The following is a 22,662-nucleotide window of genomic DNA, read 5'->3' on the forward strand; positions in this document are numbered from 1 at the left end:
TTTTATTTGCTGAGTGTGAATGTTTTATTAATTTCTTTTCTGTGAATACTGTCCTATCCATCTTGCCCTTCACTATTTCATGTATTTTTTTCTGGTGTTACTCATTTTTTTTTTAATAATTTGTCCAGTGAATCCTTTTCTGCTATAGAATTTTTCATTTCAGCACTTTGATTTGTTTATTGTTATGCAAGCTTTGATTGTTTTTGTTTTTCTGGGAATTTGTATTATAGCTTTCCTTCTTGGTTTTTTTTTTTTTCCTGAGATTTCAGGTGAGAAGTTATAGATTGTGACCAGGTTGATGTCTGTCCCTTGCCTTCTTTTCGGGAAGTGTCTCATTTTCAGAGACATTTCTCTTTCTCTAGAGAAATGGTGGAGGCTTTAAGACCGGTTTTGTGCCTTTTTTCTCATATCTAGGGAACTCCACATGACCTGTCTTGGTCCACTTCTCCATTCTTAGGCAAGGTGAAATGTTGTGGGTGACCTACAGAAGCTGCTCTTTGTACCCTTAGGCAAGCACCATGTTGATGCTTTTCTTTACCTATCCCCTGCCATTTTTCTGCTGGCTGTTTCTTTGATATTGTTTACAGAGCTCCAAATGTTAGAGTAGTTGCATTGTGTCTTCTTATTGACATTTTTAAAGAACATTTTATTTGACCTAGACTTGAATACTGAAGTGTTTTTGAACCAGAAAAAGTACATATAAAAAGTACATTTTTAAAAATAATATTCATGATATTTATAACCTATGTTTTTGTTAAAATTCAGCTACAATCAAGCACTATTTTTAAATTTTATCCTGACATATTTGTTGCATTTGTTCTAGTGGGATGTCATGAAATTCCCAGGCCTAAGTTGCTCACTTAGAAGTTGTTACCTGCGTGAGCTTATACATTTCTTCTAATTAATATTCTCAAAAGGGCACCAAATCATACCACTTTTTCCCCTCAGTCCCTTTTTTGCAGTTGATACTTGTTCTTTGTGTAATTTAGCTTGGATTTTCTGTACCATGAATGTCATAGGATTGTCAATGGTCCATTAACTACAAAAAAAGTATGTTTTTATTTATAAAATTCAGCTTTTATTCAAAGAGAACTTTGCTGAAGAAATTAGAAAATCTTTATTTTTCAAAGTTGCATATAAATAAAATATTTAAATTTTTTGCATGAGCATGTATTCCTTTTAAAATATAGTCTAAAAATGTCACTTATCTTAATTCAGTCACTGATGTGATACATGTATTTAATTGTTATTAATAGTATAATAATGAAAGAAATAAGAGGTTCGTTAACACAGTTGAGAAGAATGGAAATTTGGACTAAAATACTGAGTAAGAAATATATAATGCGTACTACATTTTGTTTTAGTTTTGAACCTGTCAGTTTAACTTTTCTTTGAGAAAATCTAGAATTATAATTCTCTATCACAAAAAAGCTTAAACAAAATGTGTAATGATATTAAAGTGTTCCCACTGTTAATATTTAGAAAAAATGAACAGTGTAAGTTAATGGTGGAAATGTTACCTAAGGTTCTAATGTTGCATTTGCATGAAAAAGGTTGATGTTAATTTTATTTTTGATCTTCAGTTGATTACCATTTATCTCTACCAAAATTCTTTTGTGGCTGACAGTTCATTTGCTTTCTAGGAAAGTGGGTACTAACTAAGGACTACATAATTAATAGTGCCGAAAGTGGCAGATGGCTCGATGAAACAACTTATGAATGGGGATATAAAATTGAAAAAGACTCCCATTATTCACCTCAAATGCAATCTGCACCTAAAAGATGGCGCAAAGAACTGACAAGCACTGGTGCTCCAGGGGCCTTCCACAGATGGAAAGTTGTCCTTCTGGTTAAAGAAGGTAGTGAAGGAAGAGATTGTCTTACAAGGTAGGTTGTAACTTCTTAAAAGTTAGAGTAATAAATGAGAAAACAATTTTTCTGTGGCTAAACACATTTTAGTTCTCTGTTTCCCATACCAATTAATTTGACCAGATGATCCACAGTATTTTATTCTTTAATCTTCATGGATAAGCCATTTCATACTTTTTTGTATTCTTGCTTCAGTAAAACTAAATCTCTTTTTACAACTTTTGTTTACTTTCCTCTCATAGTGTCTGTTCTGTTCTGTTCCAGATTAGTTCCTTTTGGTTAACTAACACCAAGTGAAAAAATAATTAGGTGTGATTTAATATATTACACTAATGAATTACCTGCAAAGAAAAAAAAACTTGGGTTTTTTTCTGATTTAATACTTCAGTTTGTTTCTATAGCATTTTTTTCATGGTTTACACAATTTTTCAACATTTAGTTTTGTCCTTTTTCACATTATCTTATTTTCGTATTCAGATCAATGACAAAACAAACTTATTTTATGCTTTTTTTTTTTTTTGGTGCTCTTTGTGTTGTTGTTTTAATTTAAGAGTCCTAAATGCTGGAAAGGCCCAGGTTTTTCTACCAAACAATTCACCAAGTGGAATAACTCATGTGATCTCCGTGGATACGAATTTAAGTGCAGAAAAAGCCAAGTACCCCTTTGAAACTCCACACTACCCAGTAGAGTATATAGTAGATTTTCTGTTTTTCAAGGTAAGAAAAATAATTAGTAAGCATGAATAAGTGTTTTGGGTTTTATTGTATAAAGTATAAATTTATTCAGATAGTAAAAATATCATATTAAGAGTTAAATGAGTATTCATTTTAAGAAAAAGAATGTGTGAATTGAACTATATAAAACTTTAAATTTCTTACATTGTATATGCAGCTTTATTGTAGAACTGAAAGAAAAGAGACAGTGAAATGTGACATTTCTGATGTTGAGCTCAAATTTCAATGACACTATTTTGGTTTCTTTTCAAACTATGGCACTTTTTGCTTTTGTCTGATCCCGACTTCTCTCTTGACCACCTGTTCTTCATTAAGTGACACCTACTAGACATCTCTACCTGTCCCATAGTCACCTAAAGCTCAAATGTTTAAGTCAGGGCACATTATCTTTCTCCCTAATCTACCCCTCCTACTAACTTCTTTATTTCCAGTAATCTTCAGTTTACCTCCTTGGTAATGTCTTCAATTCTTCCATTTACTCTCCAAATCCAGTCAAATAGCAGTTATTTAGTATTACCTATCTCCATGGTATTCTTTCTCCTTTCACGGCTACCACCTGAATTCAGGTCTGCATCACTTCTTGCCCAGCCTATTTCAGCAGCCTTCCGTTGATCTCCTTACCTCTCCAATCTCTCCCCTTTACAATTCATCCTCTTCACAGCTGACAGTGATATTCCCAAAGCCCAGGTCTGACTACATCACTCCCTTGCTCAATAAGTTTCAGTGGTTCTCTTTTGCTTCTAGGATAAAATATAAGCTCCCCCTGTTTGGCATTTAAGGCCTTCACAATGTAACTCCTACCCATCTTTCCAGACTGATTTCACTTTGCTTCTTGATTGCATTGTCCACTCCTGAGAAACTGGCCTATTGTTTCCCATACTGGGCATTTCATTTCCCATCTCCATGACTTTCCTCAGACTGTCACCTCTGCTTTCTGAAGTCCCTTCAAGGGTAAACTCAAATACTACTTCCTAAGGCAAAAGTCCTTTCCTAATTTACTTCAATTATTTGTGCTTCCCCTCTATCCTCAGGGATTATTTTATATTTTTTCATTTATATAGATGTTGTTCTCCCACCCCCTCACCCCCAAGTAAGCTTCTTGAGGGCAATGATGACTTTGTTTTTGTCTTTGTAATACCTCATTGTTTAGCATAGTAACTGGTTGGCATGTATTAGGAGTTAAGTAAATGCTTATTAAATACAACTACATCAGAATCCTTAAAAATATGCTCCAAAAGTGATTTTTAAATACTTTAAAGCAAATGAATTTCCCACCCCCAAAAGTCAGTATACTAGATAATGATTATACAAGACACTCAGCTGGTTTTTCCTCTTGGATTTTCTTTTCTTCATTCCCTGCCCTTCAAGTGGAAAAGTAATAAATTAGTTTGTGGCAAATCTCTATTCAATTTAAGAGCAGTATTATCTGTCACCAGAGAGAAAATATTTCTTGGCTAAATGAGTTATAGGTGGGTCCTTGAAGAAGAAAGAGTGTGACAGTTGGCAGGAAGAGCCGCAGACTTCTCGTTTTGTTGCAGTGAACAATTGTAATCCCATATCCCTCATCTGTGGTCTTTTTTTGGTAGCAACTTGATGTTTCCCTTGAACATGTATATACAGTAAAGAACCTTGCACATAGTTAAGTGTTTAGCAGATATTTGTTACATTGAATAGAGTCAGTTTTTGATTATATATACAACTGGAGGGCAGCGATAGTATAGAAACCCAGAAGAAAGGATAATATAGAAAAGACTTCTATTTGGTGTTGCTGGTTTTTTGTTTTTTGCTTTTATATCCTGACATCCAAGAAGTCATAGCACTTCATACAGATAACGAAGCCATGTTATAGAGACATCATTTAGAAATGGGATTGCCCAGTTTCTGAATCCTGCCTACTGTTACCAACTCGAGACTTGACTTTAAAGATAGCATTTTTCCATCAAGCTAACCCTGAATTGTCTCCTTAGTCAATCAGTATGCATTTATTAATTGCCTGCTTTTTGCCAAGCACTGAGCATACCCAAAGAAGTCTGAAGATGGTCCCAGCTTTCGAGGAGTAGGAGAGACCACAAACAAACAGATATGTATAAACAAGCTATACATAGGATAAATAGGAAATAATTAAGAGGGATTGGGAAAGGCTTCCTGTAGATGGTAGAATTTTACCTGGGATTTGAAGGAAGCCGAAGAAGTCAGTAGATAGAGATAAAGAGGCAGAGCATTCCAGGTGTGGGAGACAATCAGCAACAGTGCTCAGGACCAAGAGGTGAAATGTTTTGTCCATGGAACAGCAAGGAGGCTGGTGTCACTGAATCATAGAGTACAGGACAGGGAGTAAAGTGTAAGTAGCCTGGAATGTTCACAGCCGCACTGTGAACACCAAGCGGAGATTTCTGTATTTGATCCTGGAGGAGAGAGAGAGTTTCTTGAGTGGGAACTAAGGGGGTGGGTATGTGACGTGGTCAGACCTGTGCTTTTGGAAGATCACTTAAGTGGTTGAAGGGAGGATGGATGTGACCAGGGAGAGGCTTGAGGTGAGCAAACCCACCAGCGGGCCATTGCAAAGTCCAGGCGTGAAGTGAAGAGGCCCTGCACTGGCGTGATGGCAGTGTCAGAGGAGAGAAGGGGGTGTTTTTCAGAGATGTTGCAAAGGCAAAATCAACAGGTCTCAACAATAGCTCAGATATGGGGTGTGAGCAATAGTGAAGAATCCAGGATGACTCCTAGATTTGGAGCCTGAAGAATTAGGAGAATGGTAGTGCTCTGGAAACTAATAGAGGAGTTTGGAAGGAAGAAGGGCTGAGGAGGAAGGAAAATGAGTTAGGTTTTGGACACGTTGAGTTTAAGATGTCTACTGGATATCCAGTTTAAGATGAAACTCAAGTTCTACTTAGTAGAGCTACCTTCTAGCAAGACTGAAAAGATAATTAAGCAATTATGAAGTGCTTTATTTAAAAAAAAAAAACTCCTGGCTAAGCCCCAGTTGAAGAATGAGTTGCATGTATAATGAACAAAAAGCAAATACCTTCTTGAATAACATTCCATTTTTGCAGTAGTCCTCAGAATAGTGTCTTTTCTGGTATGCTTCTGGACAAATCAAAGAAGTATCTAATTTTTCAATTATATCACTGAAGACTTGGGCAACACTATACCATGAAAGATATAGCAGTATTTTTTTAAGGCAAACCTTAAAAAGACTGTAAGAAGTCTTCAAACTTTTGAAAAACAAAGAATATAGGAACACTATGAAGCATTGCTGTTCATACACACACACACACACACACACACACACACACACACACACACATATATATTTATATACCGCATTTTAATGTTATACCCAGACAAGTGAAACCTCTAGATAAAATCTCTGGAAGGAGCAGTAACACAGGGAGACAGGTTCAGGCTAAATATGAAGACAGTCATTCTTACAGCTGTGGAACTTCAATTCATCTCAACCTTATTCCATTAATTAGTGACTGTATGTAAAGAATGATGTTAGAAAAAAAAAAAGAATGATGTTAGATGCTGAGGAATATCCAACATTTAGGTAAGATACCCTATGTATTCTCATGGACCTTATGGGCTAATAGAACTACACATATCTGCATCTTGTCCAAGACCAAGAGACCGAGTGAAATCATTTGGTCCAGAGGCCGTAGTTGAGAATTTGACTGAATTACTATGACCTTACATACTCTTGAATAATAGAACTCCCTAAGTAGAAGTTTTTATTCTTTGAATACCCACTGGTTGATATAACTGAACTAGAGAAAATGTTTTGATAGTTCCTACTTTCAAGGAGTTTCTATTGTGAAGGGACAGACCTTGGTAAAAACTAGATTTAAAAAATGTGTACAAATCAATAATGTTACACTGAGAGCAGTACTTTAGGTATTGTATTGATATCTTACAGCAGGGCTGTCCAGAATACAGCCTGCAGGCCACATGTGGCCTGTAGTGTGATTTATGCGGCCCGCCTACAAGCATAGAAATTTACATAGATGCTTTAGTAAACGAAGCCAAGCTACCGCAGAGCTCTCACTAAAATGGCAAATCAAAATATGTGGTCTTTTGTTTCAATAAAAACCTAAGGTTGGACAGCCTTGTCTTACAGAATACTCAGAACCTCAGATAAATCTATGATCTCAATCACGTGGACGTTTCTTTTAGTGATACAGATCCCGACTCAGCCTGTGTGACTCTTGCCCCTATCTTCCCACAAGCATGCCTCAGGGACCACTCAATGTACTAGAGTTTTGCTTCCCCTTGGTGCTCCAAGAGCAAGAGTGGAATACAAGACTGTGTGTCAATCATCATTGATTTGTAGTTCCTTATTTCCTGTTGCAGATTTTTTTGTGTCATACCCACATGCACCCGCCCTCCATTATCCTTTAGTATCCTTTAATAATCATTTTTAATACTTCTACAAAATCCCACTCTGATGCCTCATGATGGTATGAAGGTGCTCATAGATTCCCAAAGGCTATTACCAGGTAAGAAAAACTTTGAGTCCCAGCAGCTGCCTGACTCTGCTTTCTGAGTACTAAATCACCTGAATATGAAGTAGGGTAGCCGCATGGTGGCAGATTCTTTTACCTTGGCCATCTGTGAAAAGAAGAAAAGTACAAAATAATCTCAGTCTTATGCAGCCCAGTTCTACAGTGATGGTGTCAGTGATAGAAAAGGTAACAGAGTGTAAAGAATCACAGGTTTCATACTGTAGGTGTTCTCCTTGTGAGATATTTGTCCATGACCAACCAGCAGATGTATTACTGGAGGAACTGAGGCTTACCAAGCTTGGCATTCTTGATATCCACAAAAGCAGAAGACAAAAGGAAACTGAAAATTAAATGGAATGATGACTCATGGGTTTTCTTTGGTGAAATAAATGAAGAAAATGGTGGAATTGATTTTATCATGTGTCCTAACACAATAAAAAGCATAATTTCATGGTGTGTTTGATCATCTCACATTATAGAGCTCATTAGAAGTATTTGCAGAAAGACTCATGTGGAAACAATTTTATCTTATGCATCAATGTCTAGGCTACCTACCATATCAATACCAGTGAGTACTACATCAGTACCTAGGCTTTCCATATCTCACCTGCCTTGTCCTCGTCACCCAGACTCAGGCTGCTGTCAGCTCCAGACCCAGAGCCTTTCTAGCCTAGTAAAGCTCACTAGAGCTTGGGCTCTGCTGACATAACTTCCAAGAACCTAGGATCGCTTTTCCTCTATGAAGAGACATTGGATCATGGCTATATGAAGGGAATAAAAGACATAACCCATATTTCATGCTGAGATAATTTTTCTCATTGACTGAAATAAAATATTTTTGCATACATGTAGAAGGAATTTCAGAATGATGGAGATGTTCAAAGGAATTCTCTTTTAACCAAACGTTCTAAAGGACAAAAAGCCACCAATTCCAGGACTGACTGTGAAGTTGCCAACCTGAAAAAAGCATTGAGAAAACACATATGTAGAGTGGAGGTAAGGAACAAGTGAAGAAAGTTCTCGCAATTTCCCAATTTAGACATTTCTCTTTCTGCCATAATGTGGCCAAAATATGACTTCGATATTCTAAGGTTTGTTGGTGTTTAGTGAATGTGGCTCATAAAAGTTTCTCCTTTTTAAATACTTTTCTGTGGTGATACATACAGTATCTGTGCAAATTTGCTCAATGTGTAACATGTAATATTTCAGGAATCTGTGATAATGCTGGTTCAGGCACTGCCATGACCAACACATATTTCTACCTTACTCCAGTGTCCCTTCGTGGCCTTAGAGGTTGATGTAGCCAAACGTCTTTGGCAGCTAGGAGATGCAGGAGATACAGCGCCAGACCTGAAGTCAGGAAGGCTTGAGTTCAGAGCCAGCCTCATATGTTTATTAGTTGTGTGATCCTGGGCAAGTCATTTAACTTCTGTCTGCCTCAGTTCTGTCGACTGTAAAGTGGAAATACCCTACCTCTCAGAGTCCTTGCGAAGATCAAGTGAGATGATGTTCGTAAAGCATTTAGAATAGTGCCCGGCACACAGCCAGCTAGTTTTGAGAATGGACACCCTTAAGTAGATAGCATACTGGAAGATAGATAGCTATACTTGAATAGTCATGTTTAAAGCTTTTCCAGCTTGGTAGAAGCTGCTAGAGCTTATGCTTTACTGGCATGGTCTTTTGAGCCCTAAGTCACCAAGGTATTGGGAGTATTTTTTGAACACCATCCCAGTCATGCCATAGATAAATCAGCTGTCAGTTCTGTATTTGGGGAATATCGACTTGAACCAAATCAATCATTGGGAGGAGGTGGTTTATTTGTGTTGGGGTTTTTTGGTTTGTTCAGATCTATGATTTTATCATTCTGGGCAATTCCTGGTATGGAAACTCTCTCCAAATAGAGATCATCAAGTTATGTGTAACTCACTGCATTAGTGTGGTCTGGTGCACTGAGAATTAAGTAGATATCACCACGGCCACAGAGAAAATATATGTTTAGAGGTAGGCTTTGAGTCCAGTTCTAGACCCCAAGGCCAGTCTCCCATCCATTGTACCATGCTGCCTCTATTTTTTGTTTTGTTTTGTTTGTTTGATTTGATCAAACCTGTTATTTTATTGAAATAGGGAACTCCTGGTGAGAAAGTTCCCATAACCAGAGCAGATTGACACCTATTCTATACTGTGAGCTCTAGAAAGGTTGTCTGAATAGTCTCTGGTTGCACAGCCAGTGACTCCAGGGCCAGCTCTATCCCCTATCCCACAATACTTTAATTTTTAAAATTAAGATAGGAAATAGATTTCTATAAGTATTTCCAAAACATAAATATATTTTTGACACCAGATTTTTGATGCATCTTATGGCTCAAAAGTCTTACTTCCATGCTGTGTTGTGGCATGAAGGTAACATTGGTGTCTCTATCTCATAAAGCACAAACTCACATTCTCCTAAGCTGGGAAATTTTAAGTAAAGGCCTGGAATAGACTTGTAAGGTCCTTCCTTTAAGGAACATCCCAGCTAACTAAGTTTAGTGAACTGCCTTCTCACCAGGTTAGTTACAACATGATATATATATATATGTATATGTATATGTATATGTATATGTATATATGTATATATATACACATACACACACACACACACACACATATATATATATATATATATATATATATTTTTTTTTTTTTTTTTGGCCACTAGGATTCACAAAGACTATCTTCCACGTCACAGAGTGCCTATGCTCTGTGTTCATGGTAGGAATACCCACAACAATAAAATCATAGATCTTGGAAATACCGTGATATTTCCAGTGCTTTATGGATTTTATTTGTGGTGCCTAGATTTTATCTACAAAATAGAATACATACATACATATATTATTCATACACATGTGTGTACAAGCCTACCATTTAGGCAAGAGTGTACACTTTTGATTGATAGGTACTTATTTAGAGAGGTTCATGTCTAGTTTGAGCTGGAACTTAAAATTAAATGTCACCTTTGTAAAATGTGGCGCTTCGAAGCAAAAATTATACCACATAATGGTAATTGATTACAAGCACCAAAATATTGCTTTTTAAAGTAAGAACATTTAAAATTTATAGGTAGTAATTTGTTGTAAGAACTTTTATGTGACTGTGAATATTGTAGTATCTTATTTTCCAGTTAAAATGTGTTCCAGTTTTTGTGCCACTGCAAAAATTGGCTTTATCATCCTTTGAATTATATAAGATATCCCAAAAGTCTTGGCGTAGTTTTAAGAATTAATTAATGCTTAATTGTTGTACTTATTAGTTTTACTTGGTCAAAGTACAAAATTGTTCTTTCATTGTTAGGAGAGTTGATTCAAAGAAATGCATTTTTTTTTCTAAATAATTCTAATAAATTACCTCTCTTGGGACTCTTAAGGAACTTGAGTACCCTTTTTTTGACCTTATTGGTTGGTCTAAAGAGCATAGAAAAGAAACCAGGCATGTTTACTTGCTACAACTGTTGATAAGATCAAAAACTGCTCCATATTAAAGTATTCCTTGATATTCCCTTTCTGACATAATGGAAATGGAAGTGGATAGGAGAAAAATTTCAGCCACCAGCTTTGGAAGTTCTGAGAGTTGCAATGATCTTGAAGCTATAATTTAAGTGATGATTCCCAAATAACATTTTGTTCCATTCAGTCAGGGAGACAGAATGTCCATCAGTGCCAACCTCAGCCTCAAAGTGGCCAACACTTATCTAATCCTCTCCCTTTATGTGGGACCATTCTCACATCATCTGACACAGGTCGTCATTTTTACAAAAGTCCGTTTACATCCCTCCATACAAATATTCCATTACTCATTTTAGGGTTTTAACAGCCCCTGTTCTTGACAAACTTTCTCATATCTGATTTAAGTTCTATATATCATAGCTTATGTCAGCCCCTCTCTATTCTTCACTCATGGTGATGTCCTTTGTAAAATTCACCTTCTTTGCCTTGAAGCTTTATGAAATTTAAGTACTCTTTGTGACAGGCTAAATGCTGTCATATTGTGCTTAATTTTTGAAATTCTGGGGAGGTTGCTAGTTAAATTCCCCAAGAGAACTTCATAAGAATTAAAAGGAAGTAACTTAAATGGCTTTGAATATTTGCATGGTTCATATATTAATTAACCTTTTATTATAAACTCGATACTGTAAACCTTGTTGTCTAAGTTTTGTAAAGGGAAAATAGATACAGTGGAAGAAATGCTTGGCTGCATTTCTCATACTACTGTTATCTTAGAACTTTAGCCCGCAGTGCAATGCACTTGAGTTAGACAGGAGATGGCTTAGTGGACAGAGCCCTGGGCTTGGAGTGAGGAAGAAATTAGGAATTAGAGATCTTCCCTCAGACACTTACTAGCCATGTGACCCTGCTCAGTCACTTTCCTTTTCTCAGACTCAATTCCTCATCTGTAAAATGAGGGTAATAATGGAATGAGATAAATAACAATATTATTTATAATACTCATAAAAAGAGACAGCACATCACAGTGAGCATCAAATGAGACTACATACATAAGGGGCTTTGCAAACCTTAAAGTGTTGTGTAAATGCTAGCTATCTTTATTACTTTGAAGAAGCTAAGGGCTGGCTACCTGTAATAATATCCCTGACTCTCCAAGTTTCAATCATCACAAGTGTCCTTGCTCATATTTAGCTGGAATGATTATTTATGTAGACCTTAGGGCTGAATCACAGAGGCCTTTTCACCTCTTTCTGACATCCTAGGCTCAAACTCACATGTGGTTATTGAGACCTTTTATAATAGTAGGAAATATTTACATAATGTCTTTGTATTATGCTAAGCAAATTGTAAAAACAATTATTTTATTGACCTAGATAAAAAAATTATAAGTATAATCTTTCAAACATGAACAAATAGTACAATTAATATTAAAGCACCTACTATGTGTAAGGTTTAGCACTTTGAGGCAGCTTTAAGACAACAGAAAAAAATGTCAAGGTTGCAATTAATATTTGGAAAAGACTAATGCTTTTGCTTTTCCCTCTTTACCTATGAAATGATGGGCTTATAAGATTCTAATAGATTCTTAGATTTAGAGCTGGAAGGTACTTCAGCGATCATCTAGTCAACGCCTTCATTTTATAGATAAGGAAACTGATGCCTGGGGAAGTCAGGTGACTTGGCCAGAGATCCAGGTACCAGACCGTAGAACCAGGATTCACTCTGAGGCCCCCTCACTCCAGTACAGCACTCTCTTCTACCATACTGTTCTGCCTCTACTGGATATTCAGAATTCTGCGTGCCGGGCCATCTCCAGTTATCGTGATCCATGTCTAGCTCCTGGACCTAGATAGCTTCAGAGGAGAAAGTGAGGCTGGGAACTTTGTACAGCCTTCCCTCCCTTATATCCAGTTCACTTTCGAGTCATGGCATCACCTGTCTGATATCATGGTTCTCTTCGAGAACGAAGGACAAACGGCAACAATATAACAATCAAAAAATCAATATAGTAGATAACTTTAGACCTTGAACTTGATTATGACTTTAAGAAAGTTTTAATCTGGAATCTTGAAGGACTTCAGCAGCAAAGATCTTCAAAGCTAAATGCAATTTGAGAAGCTAAAATAATAATTTGCAACCTTGTTTTTGTCGCAAGCCAACATATGTCCAATTTGTCTGCATAATTTTAATTAACTCTTAAGAGGGGGAGGTAGGAAGTCGTAAAATCATACAAATGATTGAACGTTGACTGTCACTGATGTAAGAAAAGGCAGGTGATGTTTTATAACTTTGGGGAAATGTATGCAGTTTTGTAAGCCACAGTGCTATTTTTTAATACTATCGTTGTAGCTATGACAGGTTGCTCACTTTTCTTACATCCCCCAGCATTTCAGAATTGCTGCATCAGATTAGGATTTTCATTCAAATGTATATTGTCTCCCTTTAAACTAATATTTATTCATTTTAAACAGTTTGCAATTCAGATTTTTAAATGCTCTGTTTTGATTGTTGTGTTAATGTTTTATAGGCAATGAAATACAATTGCATGGAATCGACTAAAAGTACAGGGTACAGTATAGAGGTAAGTCGATTGGGTTTTTTTTCTCTCACCCTCACATATCTATCTTTTAACTGAAATATATTTCCTTTGACAGCAGAGCTGACTGTCAAATTTTAAATACATTTCCTTTGGCCTGAAACTTGGAAAAGAAAAGAGTTCCAGCAAGGCTTGTGGTAGTGTATTTAAATATGACATGCTTAAAATGCCTGTTAATAATCATAAAAACCACTGCTCCAGTACTAACAAAATAATAAAACAGTAATATTAATACTGCAGCATTTCACTGGACCTGTGATCTCATCAATGTGCATATTCCCTCCAGGGATGCAATCCATCTGTGAAACAAAGAAAATAAAGAGGCTATTAATATTTAACATTAATAACTGATATTAATATTAAATATTGATTTTGTGCATTATCTCATTTGATCCTCACAACTACGCCATTAGGTAAACACTATAGGTATCATCCCCATTTTTCTGAGCAAGAAACTGAGACTCACGTGTCCATGGTCACATAAGTAGATTTCCTCACTCTCAGTGGAACTTAGCTCCACCACCCTGCCTTGGACTTATGGTACTATTGCTGTGGTTATCGTAGTTGAGATGACTATGCCCAGTCATATTCTACGGTGTTTTAGATTTAGATTTGCTCTTTTTACGTGAGGTTGTCCTATGTTGTACGTCTCATCATTCTGGTATGTTGATGATCTCACAGTAACTACCCCTGTCTGCAAAGCAGGTGTACACACTAGGTGATATCTAGATGACATTTAGTCCATATTTTTCAAGGGAAAAAAAAGGCCACATGAGTGCATCGACAGCATAAGTCAAATATTCCAGTCAGGGGTGTGAGTTGCTGCTGGTATCAAAGAGTTTTAGTGCTGGAAAGAGATCCTCAAGATCGTCCAGCCTGATGTCCTTATTTTACAAATGAGGAAGTTGAGGCCCAGACAGGTTGTGACTAGCCAAGTTTATGTATTGTAAAGTCATCAATATTGGAAATGTCTTGAAAGGAAGCTGACAGGTTGGGAGGCATTAGGATATTGTGGAAAGAGTGTTTCCTTTTGAGTCTGTTCCACCACTTCCTAGCTGGGTGACCTTGAGCAAGGTGCATAACATCTCTCACCCTCAAATGGAAGTCTTACCTGTGTGAGAGGCCTTACAGGAATTCAGAATGTAGAGTGAGAAGGAGCTGAGTCTGAGTCTCACCTCTCATAATTACTACCTGTGGAACTATGGGCAAATCATTTAACTTGTTTGGGCTTTAGGCAGCTTTCTAAAACTAAGGGATAAATGGGTGTGCTCCCCTTTGGTGGAGGGAGTTCCCACACTGATGAAATCATAGGTCCTACTGACTAATTCTGACCTTCAGTTCTCACCTCAAAGGGCTGTATGTGAAAGCACTGTATAAAGAGTAAAGTCCTCTATGAAGATGAAGTAGTAGTGTTATTTTTAATTGTTATGATCATTGCTATACTTAACATTCTAGTTGTTTTTTCTTTTCTAATTCTAGATAGCTTTTCTGTTTTCAGGCAGCCCAGTGCAACATACAGAATTCTGAGCCTAGAGTCAGGAAGACCTGTATTCAAATTCAGCCTCAGATACTTACTGGCTATGTGACCCTGCCTGGGCCTGTTCTTGTTTGCCTCAATTTCTGCATCTATAAAATATCTGGGGATAGTAATCATACCCAGGTTTACCTGCCAAGATTGTTTTGAGGATCACGTGAGATTTTAAAGCACTTAGCAAAATTCCTGGTACATAGTAGGTGCTATATAAATGCTAGCTGTTACTAATTATTATCATAATTGTCAATAGTTTTTTTTGGGGGGGGGAAGGAGGGAAAAGGGATTGTTTTCCTTTTCTGTTTAAGTTACAAGGAACTCATGCTTTTGTCCGTAGGTAGGTAAGCAGACTGGGAAAAAGTTAAACTGTTGTTGAACTGTTAGTATTTTTCTAAAACTTTATAAATGCAGAATTATAAGCATTATAATGTGGTGGTTGGTACTTGAACAAGTCCCCTCCTCTTTACTCCCTCCCAAAATAAGTAAGTAAAAAGAAAAATTTGTTTTTGCAACATCAGTACTTAAGTATGGCTAAATATTGGGGACTAAACAAAACTTTCCCTCAGGCATACTTTACATTAATATTTATTTAGGAAATAAGTGTAATGCATAACCTACTTATCAGTAGCTAGAAACAATGGACATTATGCAGTGCGCCACAAAAATTCAGTGTTATTACACTTGAGCAGACCCAATTTTCCTTTATCTGTTTGCCTAGAGCTATAGCATTCTGCAGTGGCCATTCATTGCCATCATTGGACAAACTGAAACCACTAATGGCAGAACTTAGAGTCATAAGAACTCTCTCCACAATCATCATTTAGCAAAGGCAGAATGTGTGTTAAAATGAATTTATTATTAATAAAATAATGAGTTTTTGTATCTTATGATTTTTGTTCTTTGTGTAGTTGATATGAATATATGGATTATTATCACTCAGGATACAGCTGTTTTCCATGTGTATGTGTACAAGTGTGTGTGTGTGTATGTGACTGCCTCTGTGACTGTTCCTATCGGCACTGAATTTCAACATTAGGTGACTTTGGATAGTGGTTCAACCTAGCTTTATCAGCTATCTGGTACATCTTTTATTTCCTCATTCTCTTTATTTAATCATGCTCTCTTTTATTTCTCAGGTTAAAAACGCTGAACTTCCCAGAACTTTATGTAATATAATTGAATTCCTCATTGAAGGGCAGTTCTTTACAGAAGCACTTGCAGAACTAGTTTTCCTACAGTCACAATATATCCCTCCAGTCCGTCTGCTTCATGTTCTTCTGAGGAACATGCTACAGGTGAGAAAGTAGATGCTTAAATGTGATAAACTGTGTTCCTGATGTTAACAAGTAATCATCTTTTTTCAGTATTATTTTATGAATCCTAAACTGAAGTCTGATTTCTATTTGCTAACATTTTCCTTACACAAAATTCATTTCTTTTTCGTCCCCTCCATCATTAAGCCTTAGGAAGTGTAAGATAGAAACTCCTCAACCCATACATGTCAACTAGAATTCTAGTCAACTAGAATTCTATTCTGTAAACTACCATTCTAGCACATAGATCATATTCCTCTTGTTTCAGGGCAAAAGGGAAAAAAAAACCTTTTAAAATGGATATTGGGTTGTACTTTGGTGGGGAATGTGGTCCTATGAATTGTTCATTATGAACAAAATTTTCATGAAATCACATAAAGCGACAAGTATATTTTTAAAAACTGCTCTCTTATTTGGGAGTGTCATTTCTGGGGAAAATAAAAAACATTTTCTAACCGAAATTCTACTAGAACTTGGAATTTAATTAAATGGGCTACTCTAGGTACTCCTTTCAGGTAAATTCAGGAAGTCAGTTTCTGTAGCATTGATAGAGAAAATAGCATTCTCTCAAATAATCTCTCACTTAGAACTACACATAGGGAGACAACAACTGTCCATGATTCCACCCTGTGGTTGGACTAGTAGCATCACACTCAAATAGGGCCACATATTGACTTAGAAAACCACAAATTAGCATTATCTTTGTCATATTGTATTTTTATTTATTTTGTTAACCATTTTCCAGTTACATTTTCATCTGGTTCAGAGCACTTTTTCCTGCAGAGTTTGACACTACTGCTTTAGATCATGCAACAACTGAATCACTGTATTGTTTCCTGTGTAAAGCTTATACTATTTCTTTTTTATTTTTAATTTTTACTTTCAGTTCTAAATTCTCTTTCTTTTTCCACACCCCTCCCCAACCCACTAAAAAGGCAAGAAATGTGAAATACCTGTTCTTTAAGAGTGCACATTTGTAAGACAGATGACCAGAGGAGGGACACAATAGAGGGTCAAGTAATGTATGTCAAAAAGCCATTAGTAATCGACTGTTTTCCTTTCATTTTATAACAGGATGATATAAAGACCTTGATTGATCAGTACTTCCGTGTTTTGTCAATTCTTCTGCATCTCCATCCTCCTTGGAAGTCTCCCGCCATGTTGAGCTATTATCTAAAATTTTTTCAATGTCCAAATTGTATGAAAGGAACATGGCCTTTTGTAGAAGTACTTATCAGGTAGGGGAATTTAAGATTATTAATATACATTCAGACCATTATGAATATTAGATAAATATGGAACATGTTATTATAGATTGTTCTCTAGAAGAACCATTTTTTCATTAGGAAAATACTTCAACATTATGAAGATCAGTGGTTTTATTAATATGGGTACTCACCTCCAGTTCAAATTGCAACCCATCTGTGACTTCATAGAGAGCCTTAGAGAGTTTCTGTAACTAAAAAATTCACCGCACTGTGACAAACCTGGTGATGAACCTTTCTGACCTTACCTAGATTCCCTAGACAAAAGATAGATGGTTAATTACTAGGCATTTATTTGAAACCTTTCCATTTTGGTAAAGTGTGACAGCTTACAATCCAATGGTATGGTTTTCAAGAACCCAGAGTCCCCTCCATACCATAGTGAGTCATAAAATAGGAGAAGATTAGGAAAATAGTGAATTTATATGTTCAGTAGTAGGCTTTATATATACCAAGGTAATTTCTTTTATCATACTAAATAACTCTTCTGTTTTTATCACCATTCTTTCAATCTCCCTAGCCAAAAACCTTAAAGTTATCTTTGATTCTTCCCTCTCCAGTATACCACAATACAAATTCTATAATTCTTTTTATAAGTAACTTTCAGCCCCCTCCCTCCAGTTCCATTCCATCCTGTAAGTCACTTTGTGTCTCCATACCCTTATCACCTCACACTTAGATTACAAGCCTTCTAACTGGTTATCCTAAATCTAGTCTCTTTCCCCACCTCTGTCATATCCTTGCCAGGCTAATTGTCCTCACATACTGTTTTTATCTTATTATTTGAGAATTTATAGTAGTTTCCCAGTACCTACCCTGAAGTCCAGGCTTCTCTGCCTGGCTTTCAAGACCCTTCATAATTATGCTCTGTGCTCCCTGTCCCATTTGTCCCCAGAACTCACCCTATATTATCAAATGCTACTGCTCCTTCAAGGCCCAGCTCGAAGCCCACTTCCTTATTTAAGTCATCTTTGATCACTCTGGCCCTCATTAATTCTCCTCTCTCTTTGAACTCCTGTAGCACTTAAAGTCTTTTTCACAGAATTTTGTACTTAGTTATGTATAGTCTCTCCAGCCCTTTCATATGTTACAGAATCACAGGATTAAAGAATTTGAATGAACCTCAGAGTCTGTCTGGTTCAGCCCATTGCTAACCAAGAATCCCCTCTATAGTATTCCCAACAAGACCACAAGGGAAGGAAATCCACTACTTCCTCAACACTTTCTAATTGTTCAGAATTTTTCCATAAGTTGAGCTAAGATAATCCTCTCTGCAGCTTCTAAACTCATCACACCTAGTGTTGCCCTCTGGAATAGGCAGATTAAATGAAATCCTTCTACATGAAAACCTTCTAATAGTTAAAGACAGTTATCACAGTCCATGTAAGCCTTCTCCAAACTGAACTCTCCCAGTTTAGCCCAAACCTCTGGAGTATAAAAAAAATCAACTTTGCCTATACAAGACGAGGAGACATGACTAGATTATAGTTTGACTAAAAATGATTGGCGGGGAGGGCAGTGGCTTGCTAGCTGAATATGAATCAACAGTATTATGTGACAGCTACTGTATGAGACTGTAGCTACATTGAGATTACTGATGTCCAGGACCAATAAGATGACAGTCCTACTGGACTCTACCCTGGTCAGGTCTGCCCACAACGCTTTGCCTAGTTTTGGGTGCTGCATCTAGACAGGTCATTAATAGGTTGATGAGTACCCCAAGAAGAGCAGTCAGAAGAGTATTGGATCTTCGATTCTTGCAACATAAGGATCAGTTAAAAAAAAAACTTGAGGAGGATTACTCTGAAGGAGAGAAGATAGGGGAGGAAATAAGACCTGTCCTCTGATTTTTAAAGAGCTATCACCTGGAAGGGATTCACTTTGTTCCACTTGTTCCCAAAGGTAGAACAGGGAAGAGTGGAGAGAAGTTACAGAGAATCCAATGTACTTCTGCTGTAAAAACAAAAACTTCCTAACGATGAGAACAGCAGCTAGGTGGAGCAGCGGATGGAGTGCTAGACCTGAAGTCAGAAAGACCCGAGTTCAGTCCTGCCTCAGACACCTAGGAGCTCTGACCCCAGGGAAGCCACTTAACTCTTAGCCTCAGATTCCTCACCTCTGAAATGGGAATAAGAGTAGCACCCTCCTCCCAGGGCGCTTGTGAGCATCAAGTGAGTTAACGGGCTTCACCGACCTTAAAGCACTATGTAGATACCAGCTACTATTCTTATATGAAAGTGGAATCTGCTGTCCCAAGAGGAATTGGGTTCCCCCTTTATTAGAGGTCTTCAGGCAGTGACTGTGTGACCATTTGCCAAATTGGGCTACAAGGGGTGCTGCAAAAAGCTTGCAGAAGTTGGGGTTTGAGCTGAACCTTGAGGAAAGCCAGGAGACAGAAGTAAGGAGGGAGAACTTTGGAGCACAGCCAGTGAAAAGGCGCTGAGTCAGGAGATGGATTGTCATGCTCAAGGAGCAGCAAGAAGCTCCGTGTCACTGGATCATAGAGTGTTTGGGGGTGGGGGGAGGGAGAAGAGTAAAATACAAGAAGACTGGAAAGGCAGGAGGTAGTATAGTACCCTTACAAAGTGATAGGTACAAAGCGTACTCACCATCCCTCCTCCAAAACCTGTCCTCCTTCATACCTCCCCTGTTTGTTTGGATCGTATCACCGCTCCCCAAGTCACCCGAGCTTGGAGTCACCTTGGACTCTACCCTTCCTCTCACTCCTCCATACCTCGTCATTCATCAGATTCTACTTATCCTGTCTGCACGGTATAACAAGCGTCTGTCTTCCTTTTATCTCCTTCATGACTGTGCTGGCTCACAACCTTGCTGCCTTTCATGTGAACCACTGTTGTTGAGTTGTTTTGGTCATGTCCAACACTTTGTGACCCCATTTGGGGTTTTCTTGGCAAGACACTGGAGTGGTTTGCCATTTCCTTCTCCAGCTCATTTTACAGGTGAGGAAACTGAGGCAAACAGGGTGAAGTGACTTGCCTACTTTGTTATAGTCACCTAAATGTTCTGTCTTCTTCTAGTCTTTCCCCTCTTCAGTCCATCCTTCATACTGCTGCCAAAGCGTTCTTTCTCATCCTTAGATCTGATCGTGTCACTGCTAGCTCAGATATCCTCTGAATTTCCCTCCCTCCCACCCCACAGTGTCTTTGCAATAGAACACAAGCTCCTTAACCTGGCATTCAAGGCCTTCCAAAGCCTGGTTTCAGCCTCCCTTGTTTTATAGTGGTATTCATTTAAAGTTCCAGCTAAACTGGACTCCTCATTATTCTCCTGTCTCCATGCTATCTTGTTACTTCTCACTCCTTCTTCCTTTGCACACAGCACCCCATGCCTGGAACATTTCCTTTTTTATCTCTGCCTGTTAAAATTTTTGTCTTCCTTCTTGGCTGAGCCGAGGTATAACCTCGTCCATGAAGTCCTGCTTTGATGCCTTCCCTGAACCTCCAGGGAAATGCATCCTTCCCCCTTGCACCCCAAATTGACTTCTGCTGTTCAATCTGACTCATAATTATTTGTGTACACATTAGTTTAGGGGTCGTTAACCTGTGGTCCATGGACTTGAATGGGGGGTGAGGGTTAAAGCTTTACTTAAATATAACTGATTTCCTTTGTAGTCCATTGTATTTTATTTTATACATTCTAAAATATTGTTCTGCAAAGGGGTCTTACCACAATGCCAGAGGGGTCCATGACACAAAAAAGTGAAGAACCCTGATATACTCATTTTCCTACTAGATAATAACTCATTAACAAGAAACTGTCATTTTCCTTTATCTCCTCAATGCCCTGTTGTAGACATTTAATAAATGTTTGCTGAATAGAATTGAAATCTTTTCCTCCCTTCAGGCCCCCCTCCAACCCTGATTCTTTGTCCCCCAAAGCCAGCGATCATTCCATTCCACCAAACTTCTCTCAGAGGCTCTGGGGGATGCTAGGCAGGAGCCGTATATTCGAAAAACTGCTTGGGTGAAAACCGAGCAGTTTGTCTTTGAAAGGAATGGTTGGACAGTGAAGTTGGAATCAAGTTGTGGAGGACCTTGTCTGATAACCTAGTTTGGAAAATATTCTCAGCTGAGCCATGGTTTATTATAGAAATGATGGTAGATATCATATAGAACCTTAAGGTTTGCAAAGTACTTTTACTTATATTACCTCATTTGAGCCTCATAGCAAACCTAGGAATAAATGCAAATATTTTCCCTAGTTTACAGATGAGGAAATTGAGGCTAAGGGAGGGTGAGTGATTTTCTCAGAGTCACACAGCTAGCGAGTGTTTGAGACAGGTTTTGAACTCAGGTCTCGCCTGATTCCAGGTCTGGCACTCTGTGTACCATACCACCTCACTGCCTCATAGTAGATGGTTGCAGGGAGGCAGAAATGATGAGAAACCATGTGTAAACAACATAATATAAGCAGTGTAAATGAACTAAAAAATGAGAATGTAGTGATAAAGTGACATTAATAATAATGTTGGTATATAAATTTGGAAGAAATTATCTTTTCATCCTGTCTCTGTGGCTCAGAGGATCACAGATGAAGAAACTGAAGCCCAGTAAGGTTGTCACTTGCCCAGGTCATACAGGGAGCGTCTGACTTCAGAGTCACTGTTCTTCCCATCGTGCCCCTATGACTTTGTGCACCTGAGTAATCTGACTCTATGAGAAGCACTGGAGAAGAGGAAAAGGAGTAATATTGTGATTTTTTTTAAAACTTCATAACTATGCTTTGTTAAACAGTGAACATGGAGATGATTTTGTGGAAAAAGGAAGGTAGACTTGGAAGCATTTAAATATTCAAGGTAATTTTTTATTTGCTAAAGGCCTACACCAATTAAGTTCAGTATTCATCATTCTCCCATTTATCAGAGAAATAAGGAAGATGTGAAGACAATAACATAAGACAGTTGAACATTGCAATCACTGAGAAGAATTAGAGAAATTAGGTTTGTATTCTTTAAAACATGCAACGATAAAGTATACCGATTGCTAAAAGTAATGGAAGGATAACTGCTGGAGGGTTCGACCTGTCATTACCTTCATAAAGGAGGCACAAATATTAATCACGTCGCTTTGTTTAACTTGTTCCATAATTTGTTGATCAAACTGTTATTTAAACTCTGGCGTTATTTTAAAAGAGGCGCTTGTCCGTCAATTAATCAGTGAATTTGTTTGAATCTTGGAGATTTGTGGGTTCTTGTTTTTCAGGTCCTGCCTCTTCAGTGAAAGTTTTTGTCACCCACTTCCACAAGGAGTTGTTGTGTCCAAGAAGCTCAAGGCAGCATTACTAACATTCTTCTTCAAGCTAATGAAAAGCGAAGTCCAGCATCTGAATCACAAGTGAGTTTTTAC

The 22,662-nt window shown here is 37.6% G+C and overlaps 1 protein-coding gene across 1 annotated transcript in view; it reads left to right on the forward strand.

The window, feature by feature from the left end:
- The window catches only part of SLF1 (SMC5-SMC6 complex localization factor 1), an 85,886-nt gene that overhangs the window by 26,495 nt on the left and 36,729 nt on the right, over nt 1–22,662 (forward strand). The window contains exons 4-10 of the mRNA XM_036742226.1: nt 1,644–1,887; nt 2,421–2,586; nt 7,959–8,102; nt 13,119–13,172; nt 15,855–16,013; nt 17,106–17,269; nt 22,519–22,650. Coding sequence (XP_036598121.1) covers nt 1,644–1,887; nt 2,421–2,586; nt 7,959–8,102; nt 13,119–13,172; nt 15,855–16,013; nt 17,106–17,269; nt 22,519–22,650 — 1,063 coding nt within the window. The remainder of the gene's footprint in view (nt 1–1,643; nt 1,888–2,420; nt 2,587–7,958; nt 8,103–13,118; nt 13,173–15,854; nt 16,014–17,105; nt 17,270–22,518; nt 22,651–22,662) is intronic.

The sequence above is a fragment of the Trichosurus vulpecula genome, chromosome 1 (genome assembly GCF_011100635.1).
Source record: "Trichosurus vulpecula isolate mTriVul1 chromosome 1, mTriVul1.pri, whole genome shotgun sequence".
Lineage (NCBI taxonomy): Eukaryota > Metazoa > Chordata > Mammalia > Diprotodontia > Phalangeridae > Trichosurus > Trichosurus vulpecula.